The sequence below is a fragment of the Myzus persicae genome, unplaced genomic scaffold (assembly GCF_001856785.1).
Source record: "Myzus persicae strain clone G006 unplaced genomic scaffold, MPER_G0061.0, whole genome shotgun sequence".
Lineage (NCBI taxonomy): Eukaryota > Metazoa > Arthropoda > Insecta > Hemiptera > Aphididae > Myzus > Myzus persicae.
The window spans coordinates 533,821-550,434 of NW_019104333.1; the positions used below are offsets into that span (position 1 = coordinate 533,821).

The following is a 16,614-nucleotide window of genomic DNA, read 5'->3' on the forward strand; positions in this document are numbered from 1 at the left end:
ACTTAAAAAATACATATAGCTAGGTAGATATATTTTAAACGCGGGAGCTCAAACTTTAACACATATTAAAATACCCGCGGTTTTCAAAACACGAAATTGCTGTGTATTAAATCTTATAATTCCACAAATTACGTTTATTTTGCAGAAAAAATAATTAAAAAACACATATATTATAATTAAATTGAGGATAGGTAACTATTTTAAATATGTTACGGCAGTTGTTTTAAATTAATAAAAATATTATATTGTAGGTGCATACCAACAAGGTATTTAACAGAGCCATTATAAAAAGCAAACATTATAATACACATTAAACATTTTATTTTTGCTCGAAAATAAGAATCTAAAATAATATAAATATAGGTGTTTAAATTGAGCCAGTACCAATAGTTTAACCAAAAAACCTTTATACAATGAATAATGATGAATAAAGATATTAAAAAAGCTATGATCCAGTAAGATTGTATCCACTTACATCTTTAATTGACCATTTGACTACACTATAATAAAAATAATTATCAATATAGAGGATTAATATATTTTAATTGTGTATGAGTATATAATAGTTATTGTTGTCCTTGAATACGTCATTCTTTAGAGAACTTTATATAGTATACGTATCGAAAACTACCTGTTTTCCTGCCATTATATATTATATATAAACATTTAATAATCTATACCTACGGAATATAGGCTAAATTTTTTGATATAATTTTGATATGGTAATAGTTGATACAAAAGAATTTGTCTGATTTACATTTTTAAGATCCAGATACGTAATTGCAATGGGACATTGAGCCCCCAATATTATGAATAAAAACTACAACACCTATAAAGAAAAATATAGGAAAATACCTTAAACCGTTGTGCATGATTTATTCGATCCTTGGTGCAGTTGTAATGGTTATCCTAAGGAACCTATGTTTCCTGCTTAATATTATATTGTCGCTGCGAAGAATGTCAATAAGAAGGTGCACAAAATATCAACTATATAATATTTTCTTGACTAAATGACAACAAGTAGTTTATATTTTACAGTGAATCAAAATAATGTATACATGGAAGGAAGTGTCACAGTTGAGATACCCGGTGATTTTTAATTATTTAAATGTTCCGGGAAGTGCATTTGAAGTTGGACAACTGATCAGCATAAGATGGTTAAATGAATTTTGAAGATTTGTATGGAAAAATTTTTTAAAAAATTATATTAATTTCATTGATTGAACGGATTTTAAGGTCTGACTTTCTATGGATTTGTTTAAGTTATTTTTATTTGTGGTTGGCATAACGATTTAAATTTAAGTATATATTGTGTATTGACTTTATAATTATATTACTTAATATTTTATTATGAATAATAATACATCATGTTATGTACAATGTTGATAAACATGAAACATTGAAAAAATGAAAACTGATTTCAAAATCTCATAAATATCTTATAAGACTCGTAGAAACGATGTATGATAATATTTAAATTTATTTTCTTATATTACTTTGATATTTTATTCCGATTGTGGTGTACCTTTATCATAGTTTTACAAAATCCGTGGTGAACCTTTCAGCCTTTTGGGTTATGTACCTATAGTATTAGGAGGGTCATGGTCGTTAGATGGTTAATTATATTATCATCGATCAGCGATTATTTTCTACATTTAGGTTAGTGTTAAGTACACTTGATTTCCGGGGACCGTCTTGAAAAATACATGGTGTAGCATGCATGGGTGTAGATACCTCGTGGTTTAGAAATTCCGAATTTTCAATGTCGAACGAATTCGCCAAATGCCAACTGCCGATTAAAATTCTAATATTGTTGCAGAGTGGAGGGGTGTTACACCCATACGATACCCCATTGATTCACTACTGTTGATTTCGAGTTCTACTCAGTCATTAATAATTATTAACTAATCTAAAAGTTAGAACTAACTAATTTTTATCGTGGTTTCTTTTAATTTTTTTTAGGTTTTGTTTACTTTTTTTAACCCGATAATCCATAACTTTACTTTCACATTCTGAAAAAAATATTTTAACATATCGAATATTGAGCCAGTAGCGGCAGTATAAGAGTGTACAGTTTAGAAGAGTTGAGTTGGTATATAGTTCTTTAAAAATGTACGTTAATCCCCTGCCACTTCACTACACTTATCTTAACTTTAAATGCTTATAAGTTATAAATAATAGATTATTGGTTCAGTATTCAGATTTCAAACTTACAGGGTTCTATATTTGTGTATAAAAGTATTCAGAAAAATATACTGTCAAAGATGAAAAAAATAATAGTAAACACGTTTTTTATTTTTTGCATAACTTTAGTATATATTATAACTTATAACTTATATATAAGTACTCAACTACTTAAGTATACTTTAAGTTCTATAACAAAGATTTTTTTCTCAAAAACTTAAGAATTTACTTGATAAAACGCGTGTGAGAACGACCGTTAAAATATATACGGCGAAATAACTAAATATAATTTTATGTGCTTTGCGGGTCTGCAGCTCTCAAAATGATGATTGCCCTACTTTTACCAATGGTCATTCCTCTTTGTCTATATTTTTATCCCAGAAAATATTAGATTTCAGCCTTAAAACCGTCAATGAATAGCACCAGAAAACAATGGTGAGTACGTAATGCTTATAGTTAATAATCAGTGACAAAATTGATTTATATTCATTTAAAATATTGTTGGTGGGGGCGGGGAGGGGGGGGATTGAAGAGCAAAGTTTCTCATCGTAAAATTAGACAAACTGAAAAAATAGTTTTCCTTAGCACCTCTGGTATTTTCATTGAAATTTTACCTGCTAATCCAGGACTGGTATAATTATAAATAATAGATTTGTACCTACGTCTTAGTGATTTGTGAAATAAAATAAGAACTTCTAAGCTATTTTCTTAAGCTTACATTATTATGACACCAAGTTTTCATATTTTATCGTACCCAGGTCCCCGACGCACATAGTCACATACACAAACTTGAGACATAATGTATTTTATTATACACAAATACACAACGTAGGTACACAATACACATGTATGAAATAGCATGTACCTACTTAGAGATATTGTAAGTATTGCTGTTTGAGCACAAGTGCACAACTAATAATACGCTAACGAATCGAATTTTCGACGGAGCTCTGTTGATTAACAAAATCACAGTACCATATTTTAAAATATATGTTATGTACGTGATTTTAGTAACAAGTATACCTATATCGATGGAAAGCCTTTATTGTACTCATAAAGAATCCCTCTTGGGCTAAATGATTAATATTAAAAGTTCTTTGTAAATTGCCGGTATATTTAATGCGACGACTTGTGAAAAATAAATAAATATGTTTCGTATGCAAACAATTTTTTTTTTTCATTTCTGCATCACTCGATTTATTATTTGAGAATAATATTATCATGATTGTATACCAACACTATACAGTGTGATTATTTTAACAGTAAAAACTCAGTATCTCAAAAAGTAGTTAGGTATTAATATTTATGTAAGTATTTTTCTTACCTAACTTTAAGTCGTTGAAAAAAATATTAACACATAATATTAGAAATATTATTATATGTTTTTACAATTTTTAAGTTTTTTTTTTTTAACGATATAGCTTTCCTAGTCGCACTAAATACAAATTTACCAAGCAAAATGTTGCTCCACTCATTAGCTCATCAAAAAGTTAAAATAATACTGGTGGAAATCTTAAAACTTAAAAGTAGTAAAAATATTATCAGCTTTTATCAAATATGTTGATTGTAGGTTATGATATCAAATTATATAAAAAATGTTTGTAGAAACGTTAATATGTATTTTTCGAGATCACTCTGTATATATGTCAATAGTCAATAAATGTCTATCAACGGTGTTCTGCAACACAAATACACAACAGAACCGTGAACTCACAGAGTACAATAATTAATAATAATTCGCAGCCGGAGTGTTGTTAGAGTATTTTTAAATTATATTATATTTATATACAAACACAAGTCCACAAAGTGAGAGTGGTGTGATGAATTTCTAGATCAGGCCAATGCCTTATACTGTATATATAATATAATATATAAACACGCAATGATGACTATCGTCACTGCCGCTGAGTGAGAAAAAAAAACAACAAAACAGACAATTGTATATTCGATTCCCTTTGAGTGCAAGGTAATATTACTGCAAGGACCTGCGGGCCTTTGAAAATTCAAATCGCAACATTAAAATTCAAGTCGAATTCGTAATGTAAATAACTACGCAGAGCTGTATATATTATAATAAATTATTAGGTGTAATTTATATATATATATATACACACACAGAGAGATTCTCTCGCAGAAACATAACTAAAAACGTGTACCTAAATATATATTATAATATATACGCGAGATCAGATCGCTTCATTAGGACAATAATATATCTTGAGTATATTCTATATAATATATATTAAAGGCACTTAATGAGTGATTTTTTCGACATTTTGCAGGAGACCGAAAACAAAATTACATTTTATGCTCACAAATCACCATATAAGTATAATACTTTTAAATGTATCTTATGACAAAATATAATATGCATAATATATGTATTGAAACACTTAATTAATTTTTTTTACCAAATTATTAAAAACTATAAGCTATTAAAAATTTTAGTTTTGAAGTGTGTAGTTATCAATTATGATTTTTAATAAAACTTAATGCATATAATTAAAAGTTAGTTTTAAAAGATCAATTTAATTTTTAATATTTTGTTAATTCGAAAAAATTCGGAATTTTTATAACATTTGATTTAAGTATAAAATCAGCTGGTAGACGAGATAAAGACATGATAACTGCGCTATGGTACGTTTAAAAATTATAAATAAGAAAGAAGAATATTATAAGAATCACAAAACTGCAAAATATTTCCCAGGATCCGCTCTGTTGCAATCGCATTCTGAGTTTTTTGGCAATGATTGGGACGGTACTATTTTTTGTAACACTCAAAGCATTACAGGACTACAGTTGCTCTAATAAAAAAACAGCACACTATCGCCAGTCGTCACTACCTATTGGCTATTACTACATTTTTTTAATTATTGCTTCCAAGTTTCAACGTTATTATCTAAAATTTAAATGTAGCATGGTACATTTGAACATCATTATTTTTTAAATTGTCTTGAACTTTAAATAATCAAACAATTCCAACGGCAAATTAAGTTAAATATCTTGGTCTAAATCTAGATGAACTACTAATCTAGAGCCTTTATATAAAACTCAATCATAAAACTGTGAACCCTAGACTTCACCTCCTAAGACCATTCTTGAAATCCAAACTCTCCCTATCCAATAAACTTACCAAATTCCTGTCAATAAATCGACTAGTTTGGACATAAGGCGATACCTATTCAGTTATTGGGCTCTGAAAAGTCACACTGCAATACCAAAACGCTTCAGGCGTTTCAACTTTCAATACAACATCCTACGACGAGTAAGTAGTAGGTAACTTCTTGGCACTTTACAAATAATAATCTTCACGAAGACTTAAAAATTCCTACAATTAATCAATTAGAAAAATTATATTACTTTATTCAATTACATACTAACTTAAACTGTCACAGTAACCCCTTAATCAAACAACTATTATCCACCTCACTCCCTACGCGTAGAAGATTCAAAAGATAGTGCCCGAGAGACCTACTAAAAAAAAAATACACAACAATACCTAAAAAGTACAACTGATTACTGAATGCCTGACCATAAATAATGAATTCCCGTCACTAACCATTATTAACTACCAAATTTGCTTATTTTAATAATTAATAATTACCAATGTTGTATAGGTTGTAAATAATTTTAATAAAAGAAAAATATTGTCTTGAATTGATTTTAGTTGTAATAAAAATTGTATTAATATCAATATCATATCATATTTTCAATGGTTATTAAAAATACACTCATCAATATAAAAATATCGTTCAACAGTTTTGTCACGAAAAGTTGTATAATGAACCTATATTATCTTGCATTCTATAAACAGTGTGCTTTATAGAGTAACCATTTTGAAATTTAAAAGTTCATTTGATCCATAGGCGGACATCGAGATATTGCGGACAAATATTTTAATAGACCTCACGAAATCGAAACTTAATTCGAAATTTTATTATTGATATTATTTGTTTCAATAATTATTATCTGTTATTTTTTTTTCGAAAATTAGCTCCAAAACCAAACAGTATTCCCTAATTTGCAAAAACTATTTACCATAGCATTAACGATACCTATCAGTTCAGCAACTTGCGAAAGAAGTTTCAGTGCAATGAAAAATATAAAAACTTGGCTAAGGACATCGATGCTTCAAGATAGATTCAGCAATCTTTCTATTCTATATATTGAAAAAGAGATGTCCAAAAATATTAATAGCAATGATATTTTAAATATCTTTGTTGATAAAAACGATATTTGTTATTAAAATAAAATTAATTATTAATTATTTTAAAATATATTATGTTATTTTTTTTTTTTTATTATAACAAACATTTATATTTGTATTAGTAATATTATATACTTATGTATAGGAAGAGAGTGCGGGGGCGAAGCCCCTGCGAGTCACTTTACATTTGATTGTTAATGCCCCCCTAAAAATTTAACCAAATGTCCGCCTATATGATTTAATCACAAATCATTATTTTAATTATCATCGAGTAAGTACCTATTTCCTACGCTGGACTTAGGGTAAATTGTTAGAGTTGTAGGTATAGTATTTCATTATACCTGCGTTGCATGTACATCGACCTACTATAACAGTGTATAAACGACTTGCGAGGCTACGTTAATTGCTAAAATTTAAGTAGCCCGGTGACAATTAGCGCACTACTCCTGAACACTGGTTTATGGTAGGTACTAGGTAGGCACAGCCTTTAACATAGCCCATGGGTAAGCAGAATTTCCAACCACCAAGATTCTAATGAGAAAAAGTATAGGTCGTAGTCAGTAGATATACTCAAACAGCCACTAGAACTAACCACCAAGGCACCAAGTTTCCCACGGCCATCAAAATGCCTCCACACCCCTCTCACTCCTACTAATCAATTATGTATTTACCTTGGACAAATTGTTAGGTGCATGGAATTTACTCATTTATCGAACAGAACAGCTCACAAAGTCCAAAAAGTGAAAATTTTTAAGTTCTAAAAGCTGAATTATAAATAAAGAGTTAAGAGGTAGGTAACCAATGAATGACATTAGGAATATTATTTCAATGGACGCTCGGCAGGACAGAGGGCGCTGCGTATAAATTTATAATCAACGTCGATGTTTAAACATTTTAATAACAATATTAAAGCGAATTTTACAGCGTTTTTAATAATAGTAATACAATAATCAATGTTTGGCAAGCTCCTTGTAAAAAGAAATTCGTTCAGCTCCTTATTCATTAAAAAAAAGGATTATTTCCCTTGTCGCTACTTTGAAAAATGAACGAGTTCCTTTTTTAGTTCCAAATGAAATAAAAATTCTTATTTAATCATCGATGTGTTTTTTAATATACATATATACCTACTTAGGAACTTTTTAATTATATTTAGATATACTATATACATACGATATACATATACTTATAAGTACATTTATTATTTACTATTTAATTTAAGAATATAATATTGAATATATTTTTTTCTTTTATTTATCTAAGTTAATTATTTTTTAAATAATAAAAATTAATATTATATAATAAGACTAACTTCGATACTCGATAACGATCGTCGATCACCAATTGGCAACAAACACTAATACACAATAGCAAAAAATATTTTAATTTAAATTATTTATAAATCTGTGTAAATTGGAACTCGAAAGGAACTAAAAATGTTGTTATTTTTTCTTAAAAAAAGAACTCGATCATTTTCTCTTTCTCCTTTTATAATAATGAATTTGTTCCTTCCAAAAGACCAACCACTGATAATAATTCCATAGAACACAATACCCACTACATAAATTATTATCTCCCATGCGGCTACGCGAGTTACACCTTCCACCACTATCACAGGCCAAAATTGAGCGCCAACATCCGGCCGGACGATAACGACCTTGACGGTCCACTCTCCGCGCTTTTAACAATCCAAATATATCGTTGAGATTATTATTATCATTTATATTTTATCATCACCGCTGCAAATATTGTCGTCTCGTTATCTACACTCGGCCCTAATCTAACCTAACGACTCACGTCTAGTCCACATATTCTATTCTCCCTCTTCACAGTTGCGCAGTGCCTATATATATTTTATGCTCGTCGTTCATGGTTCACACTACTTCACAGTGCTCACTGCTCACTCGAGATTGAAACCTTCTCTGCTCCTCTTCCTTATTGTCATTCAATTTAAATATCTTTTCGATTCAACCATGCGTTTGGGTACAGTCGTTCCGGACTTCTCTGCTGTCACTACCAAAGGTCCGATCAATTTCTACGAATGGGTCGGTGAATCGTGAGTACTCAATCAATCTATATTATTTCACATAATTATTTGTTTATTTACATTAATTATATTAAGTGTCATCGCGTCACGATAAATATCTTCATAATAATAACACTTTGATAATTATACAGCCTACTGCAAATTATAAATATTATTAATTCATTCATTATACGTTTGATGTTTTGTATTGGATTTTTTTTTAATACCTTTATTCCTATTTTTAATTTAGATGGTGCGTTTTATTTTCTCATCCTTCTGATTTCACACCGGTCTGCACCACTGAGTTAGGTAAAATGGCCGTGCTGGTAGACGAATTCACAAAACGCAGTGTCAAAGTCTTGGGTTTGTCTTGTGATAAGTTGGAAAGCCACGTCGATTGGATAAATGTAATGACTTAACTTTTAACTGTGTTTCTATATTATCCGTTATGATCCTAAATTGATGACAGTTTATCATTTTCAGGACATTAAATCATATTGTCTGGACATCAAGGGAGAATTCCCATATCCCATTATTAGTGACAGCACTCGAGACTTGGCTGTACAACTAGATATGATCTCTGAGGAAGACAAGGACAATGTTGAGTTGGCATTAACCATTCGATCTCTTTACATTATTGGACCCGACAAGAAGGTTAAATTGATGATGGTTTATCCAACCAGTACTGGCCGTAATATTCAGTAAGTCATGTTTGAATTCAAGAGTTCAAATGTTTCTGTTAAATAAATAATGTCAATAATAACTTTTAAACATTTCCTAGTTTCTCATTATTGAAACTGCTAGATATTATAAATTATTTCCAACAAACAATACATTTTAAAATACATTAACTTATAAACATAACATTATCAAACATTCATACACACCTAAGTCTCATATCCTAATTCCATTGTAAAAAAAAATTCAACTAATATTTCTATTTGATATGGTAAAAATATTGTAATCTTTCAAATGTATTTTTGATAAGTTTTCATAAAGTTAAATTATTTTCAATTTATAACACCAATATAAACTTAATAATTATGAACCTACTTAAAACTCAAACATATTTTTACTTTTATAGAGAAATTTTACGTTGCATTGATTCACTTCAGTTGTGCGATAGAAAAAATACCATTGCTACACCCGCAAATTGGGTGGTAAGTAAATAATTTGTAATTTTTTTTATGAAATTAATCCAATCTAAAATAAACTTTTATTCATACTAGCCTGGTGAAAAAGTTATGATCCTGCCAACAGTAAAAGATGAAGACCTCGATGCACTCTTTCCAAATGGTTATGAAAAACGCTCAATGCCTTCTTCAGTTGATTACTTGAGAACAACTACCGATTATTAAAATACGTCATTGTGTGAGTCTATTACACACATTTATTTAAAAGAGATTTATTTTTTTAAATAAATTATAATTTGTTAAAACTTTAGTTTATCATATTAACTGATTATACAGTTATATTATTTATTAATAATTATACATACCACATCAATAATTTTTACAAACACAGTTTTATTTATTTTTGTATATTGTGTACATCATATTTATAATATTATATTATCATTAAGACTAAAATAAAATGCCAATATTAGACAAATATCTCAAATTGTTTTACCTCTACTACTTCTTAATACCCTCTTCACTGTAACAAACCCAATAATTGATAATATTAATAAAAAAGTAATGTATATATTTATGCACTATTTATTCAAGTGTTATAAAATCTGTATATTATTTTTAAGCCAATTAGCTAATTGATTTATTTATGCAAAACTATACATATTTTTTTAATTTGTCTAATTTCTATGATATTTTAACATTTTTATATTGTATTTGTGAAATTGGCATCATATTTTGGACAGCTGAGATCCTGTAAAATAATTTGGGGACTTGGTATTATACCTAAGGTATAAATACAGCAACCTTTGCCTATAGTTTAAGATTGCGTATTATAAAATATATATTTATTTGTATACCTTAATATGATAAGAGACATGTCGTAGCAGCTCTTATTTTACTCATAAGTGCATAACAAAGTTCTCTGTTGTTTCATTACAATAATGAATTCACCTACTATTCAGTTTTAAAGCAAGAATATTATTTAGGGCCTATCCCATGTAATTTTTTTTTGATATTTTAATTTTAAGCAAATTACAAAAAAATTATTTGAAACAGTATATACGAAGTTGTAAGATCAGAGTATATGATAAAATCAAGAATAACAATGACATGTAAAACATGAGGGCAGAAATTGCCTATTGGTGACACTGCCTAATGTTGATTAACTTAACAATTTGGTAAATATAATTTTTTTTTTAAATAATTTCAATAACATGATCAATACACTAGTGATAGAATGATAATTGACAAAATGAGGAAACATTAAAATTAAAATACAATATAAAGCCTACATGGTGCCCTACATAATATTGAATATTTTTACCAAAAATAATAACAATTATGTAATATTATATGTATAACATAATAAAATATTCTAACCTTCTTTTCAAAGGGTCAAATTACTCTAATATTAAAAACAATGGTGTAAAGTGGATTGTTCTGAACAAACAACTATTGTCAATTTGTTATGTTGTGGAGAGTGCAGCATTAGTTGAACCAAGACAAAACAACGGGTACTAGATAAGGTTATAGATGGGTAATTTTTTACCCAGGGTGTGTTACTAAATGCATGATACATAATATACCTTGTTAACTGCACATTATTAAGGAAACAAAATATATACATACATTTTTTTATTTTGAAAAATGTTCAATCTGTATTGGACAACATAATGAGTAAAAAAGATTACTGACATAACACATATGTAAAAAAAAAAGAAACTACTCGCGAAGCACATTATGAGGGAAATCATCCAGCGGTGGTGCCCTCTGGTAATTTTGTTTTATTCATATTAATTTCATAGGTCACGGCACCGATTCCTTTTGAGGTGCCGAGGAGGGTTGTCAGGAAGAGTATGTGATGATAGGTGGGATACCAGAGAATTGGGGTGGTGTTGCAGCTTAAAGTGAAATCTGTTTTAGTATAATTTGGCTAGTTGGTCAACTACACATTTATTTAAATAAAACTATTTAACTTATTACTTTTTACTATTACCTACTTATTTATACAGGCATATGGCATACAGTAATGAGTATTAGTGTATTTAGATAAGTAATAATAAAATGTTCTTAATTATTTAAATTATTTGTTTGATAATTATTAAACAAGTAAATTGTATATTCCTTTACGTATATTAAACCAAGATTGTTTCTATGAATACAAAAACATTTTCAATTTAAAACTGTAAAAATAACTTAACTCGGAAAAACAAAATAAAATACAGAAATGTTATATTGAATTATATAACTATAAATATATACCTATTTAATATTTTATGAACTACCATAATATTTGTTTATTCAAACAAATAATATATTAAAAATTAAAAATTTATTCTGATTTTCAAAAAGAGTAAATGAAATATGATTCATAACACCTGTAATTGTTTTTAGTGTTCTTGTATAATACTAAGTTTTCAAAAATAAATTGTTAAAAAATATAAAACAACCTACATCAGCCCATTTTGTTATAATATAAACAAATTAAAAAATGAAAAAAATGTGTAGGTACAGTTTATTTAAATGCAAAAATAATTTATTCTAAATATTTGATTTTGATTTATTCAAGTCCTTCCAGTTGGGGAATGAAAACGTATAACTAAAGAAAAAAAAGAAAAACTACAGAAGAAAGATTTAAACAACTATTCAATGACCCTGTATTTTACAATTAAGGTATTTATCTGAAAAAAATAACTATTATGAAATAATTTATTATTATTGATTTTGTTTATAGAATGGTTAATTTAATACTCAACAATAACTTTTTCTGTACAATTTTTGTTTTGTAAAATATGTGGACTTATTTTAGAAACCTATTTGAATTAATAAGAAAAACTGACCAATTCGGACTGCAGATATTGGTGATTGTTCGATGCCAAAGATGGGAATGAAAAAAAAAATATCAAAATTATTAAAGATGAATAAAATTTAATATTTATTACAATGATATTATATAACGGACAACTATTGTAAACAAATGGTTTTAGTAAAATAGTTTTTAACTAAGAAAAACATAGTCATAACTTATAATACTCCTAATTACATAATACATCCTACTGCTGCTGTACAATTTGACTAACAACTAAGAATAGCTTATAGCTATCAATATTAAATATTATTACTGCCTTATAATAGTACGTATTGAAAATTAGCCATTAAATTTAAAATTTGAAAATCAAAAGAACAAATTATGATTTCTTTATTTGAATGTTGTACCCCATTTTTATTTTAGCTTCTTGATTTATGTAAGCTTTCATTTACATTTGAATTAATATTAATTATTCAAACTGTGCTAGAGAGAAAGTTGTGGATGATATTATATTCCACAATCTATTCCTGGACACTAGTTATTAACTAATGGTTATCAAAAGTCTGGAGTTCTGGACGACGACTAGACATCAATAAAAATTGCATCTTCGGTTAGTAGTTCATACTGAGAACTTATTGGCAATTACCTACACGGTTCTTTTGAAGAAGGATCACAAGTAGATGTCATCTTTACCGACTTTGCTAAGGCGTTTGATTCAGTTAACCACGAGGACCTTATTTCTATACTTCGTGCTTTTGGCGATCTATCCTATCTTGGTTCAACTCGTTTTCATTAAATAGATCTCAATGGGTTAATATGTTCAACTCAAAATCAGATAAATTTCTTTCTACCTGCTCTGGTGTGAAGGTGGACATCTATTCCCACTTCTATTCTCTTTGTTAACAGCGCTCGAACCTACCTCGAGCATAGCCAATTTCTCTGTTTCATTGATGACATAAAGATTTTCCATAAATTTAACTCTGTCGATAATTGTCTCAAACTCCAGGACGATCTTAATAGTTTCTCTGTGTGCCCTGAAACTCTCAGTCTTTCATTAAATATTAAAAAATGTCTGTAAGTCAATGACTTTCACTAGAAGTCGCTCTCCTATTACTTGCTCTTACACTTTGAATGGCTCTAATTTAATTCCTGTCAATTCTAACATATGTGATCGTGGTTATATTTTTACTTCTACTTCCACTCTTTGTCTTCGCTCCTACATCGATAAAATAACTTGCAAATATCTAAAAATACTGGGTTTCGTTAAAACAATAATTGGGGATTTTAAACTCACCATCTCTCAAAATCCATATATTGCGCACTTGTACGACCTATCGTTAAATATGGCTCAATGCTCAGTTGTATGGGATATTGGGATCCTCAACAGCTGATGTCTGTATACAACTTGAACGGGTTCAAAATAAATTCTTATGCTTTACGAAACGCGTCTTGAATATGAATTGCGCCCCTCATGAGTATACTTCCCTTCTCCGTTTGCCATCGTCTTAACATATCCTCTTTAGCAGACCATCGCCGATCACATAATCTTGCTTTTTTTAATAAGCTGTTATCAGGCTCTGTCAACTACCCTTCCTTTCTTGCTCTAATCAACTTTAAAGTTCCTATTAGATGCACCCGCAACACACATAATTTCTTTATCCAACGTTGCCCTACAAATTATTTAAAAAACGATTAGGTACCCTATTCTTTGTATGAAAAAGTTGGCCAATGAGGATCTGTCATTTCTTCCACAGAATTATTACAACTATGTTTACTATCTTATTATATTTTGTATTTTACTATCTATTACACTTTTTCTTATGTTCCACACTTATAATATGTACCTATATTGTACTATTTTGTAAACATAATACACCATAGTTGTAACTTGTAACCTGGGCTCGCGCCTGTTTACCTTTAATAATAATAATAAAATGTATGATCATCGAAATAGATAAACAATACTGGAGCGCGTATTGAGATACTGAAAACGAGCCAAGTTTTTAAACGCTTCCCCCACCACTGCAGGACAAGAAAATATAATACTGCTAAGTAAATATGACTATTCTGTACTAAACAGTAAACATAGACAATGATAATACAGTAAACAACGAATTTTAGTTCAAGTTGAATTAAGATTGTGTTTAATTGCTTAATGCTTACGATTCCATTTAAAAATATATATAATTTTATATAATTTTAATTCTTTATGTTAAAGATGTTAATGCAAAGGAAGTATTTAAAAATAAAGAAATTTGAATTATTTTCTCTGCGGGCCAAGTTATCGGTGCTGTCCATCATTTATGTGAATATAAATATAACAACATTAACAACTATTGATTAGAAAAATTAAGAGTATAATAGTGTACACATGTATACTGGAAAATTAAATAATATGTTTTTATTTTCTTAAAATAATGTTTACCCGTATTGCCATATAGTCCTATAACGTTTCTGTTTAATTATAATATATAAAAGCATATTTTCTGGGAATAAGCTATTCAAATATACCTAACTCTTAAATTGTTTCACACATTTTATAGGTAGATAGTCATACTAATATTTGTCATTTTAATACCTATTGAAATTTCATAATTTTCAGAAATAATGTGAAAAACTCCGGCAGTATTTAGAACGAAAGAATAATATATAACATAAATAATATTAAGTTATTCAGGCAATTATTATTCTTTTTTTTTATATATATATAAATAAATTGTAAAAATCAAAATTTAATTTTAAATCAATTGATATAAGAAAAAATTAATTAATTAACGTGACTTTAAAATAAATGAACTCGTTAAGTTAGAAGTTGCTTTTGAAAATAAAAATAACTCGTTAAGTAACTTAGTTACTGATAAAAGAAATAATGACTTGGACGCCAACAGGAAAAAGACCAAGGGGAAGACCCCGAAGAAGATGCATAGACAGCGTAAATGAAATATGGAATGCGGTAGGCCAAGAAGTTAGGACGAATTGGCAAATCATAGCGCAAGATAGAGAGAAATGGGAGGAAATAGTTTTGGTGGTAAAGATCCTCAATGGATCGTAAAGCCTAAAAAAAAAAGTAACTTAGTTAAAAGTAACTTAACTTTAACTTTTTAACTCGTTATTGCCCAGCCTTGATAAACACGATAAATGTCTATATTATTGTATTTATTTCAATTATTCGTTTTGTGTAATTTTGTACCTATTTATTTTTCTGTTTAAAACTATATCGCTGTATAGTAGGCTTGTTGACAAGTTCAAATAGTTTTTAATTTTTAGAATCGGAGGAGTGAAAGTACTCAAATTGTTATGAGTTAAACGCAAGTGTGGCACTAGTTTTTTTGCCCTGCAGAGGGGGGGGGGAACGTTCAAGACATGGCTCGTTTTCGTATCACAAATGATATTGGTAAGAGCGCGCTCCAGTATTGTTTATCTATCTCGATGTGTATGATCTATAACATAAATTGAATAAATTGTTTTTATACTATAAAAAAAGTAATGATAATGATTAAAGCTTGTGATCAATTATCAGTAGTCTGCACAGGTAACTATTAGAATGGCTAAATCCTTAAATCTTAATCGATGACAAAAGCTATTGCTGAAGGCTAATTAGTGATTTATAGCAAAGGATTGCCAATTGGATTACTAGACCACCGACGAATAAAATAAACAATATTGCAATGTAATTACCTAAATTATAGGTAGGTGTGTTATTATTGAATGTTATATTTTCTTTTAAGTTTTAACTGCATTTGCTAACAACTAATAAATAATAATCTATATAAAATATATTCAATATATTTAATATTTAAAATCTCAGTTATCGTCGCCGATATACAACCGGCTCTTTCTGGATGGGTCAACAATATGCTCGGTCCAAACAGGAGTTCTAACAATCGGCTATATTGATTTCATGAGACGCATGTATATTTTTTGCTAATTCCGATAAGACTGCATCCAGTATTGTGTCTGAGCAGTACATCAACAATGTCGTGTTAGGGCGTGATAGTAGATTCAAAACCTAGGTACTATAAAATGGTATAGGTAAACCATAAAGCGTCGCGAGTGGCATGTTTCACACTTTCACAGTGACGAGTAATTGTCTAAATGTCTAATATTATAATCTACACAGGTAACTACTTATTATATTATATTGCACAGTAAAGACATTTTTACTTTTTAGTTGCTACCTACTCTATTCCTTTATAGTGAGTTGATTTGAATTTAAATTGCTTACCTATCGGATTGTAGTCAGTGTTGTGCTAATTTC

The 16,614-nt window shown here is 28.8% G+C and overlaps 1 protein-coding gene across 1 annotated transcript; it reads left to right on the forward strand.

The window, feature by feature from the left end:
• Nucleotides 1–8,151: 8,151 nt before the first annotated feature.
• Nucleotides 8,152–10,120, forward strand: LOC111041256 (probable 1-Cys peroxiredoxin). Its single transcript, XM_022325476.1, has 5 exons — nt 8,152–8,444; nt 8,665–8,821; nt 8,898–9,115; nt 9,499–9,574; nt 9,644–10,120. Exons 1-5 carry the CDS (start codon nt 8,245–8,247, stop codon nt 9,770–9,772), a joined length of 780 nt encoding a protein of 259 aa, XP_022181168.1. The 5' UTR covers nt 8,152–8,244; the 3' UTR covers nt 9,773–10,120.
• The last annotated feature ends 6,494 nt before the right edge of the window (nt 10,121–16,614 follow it).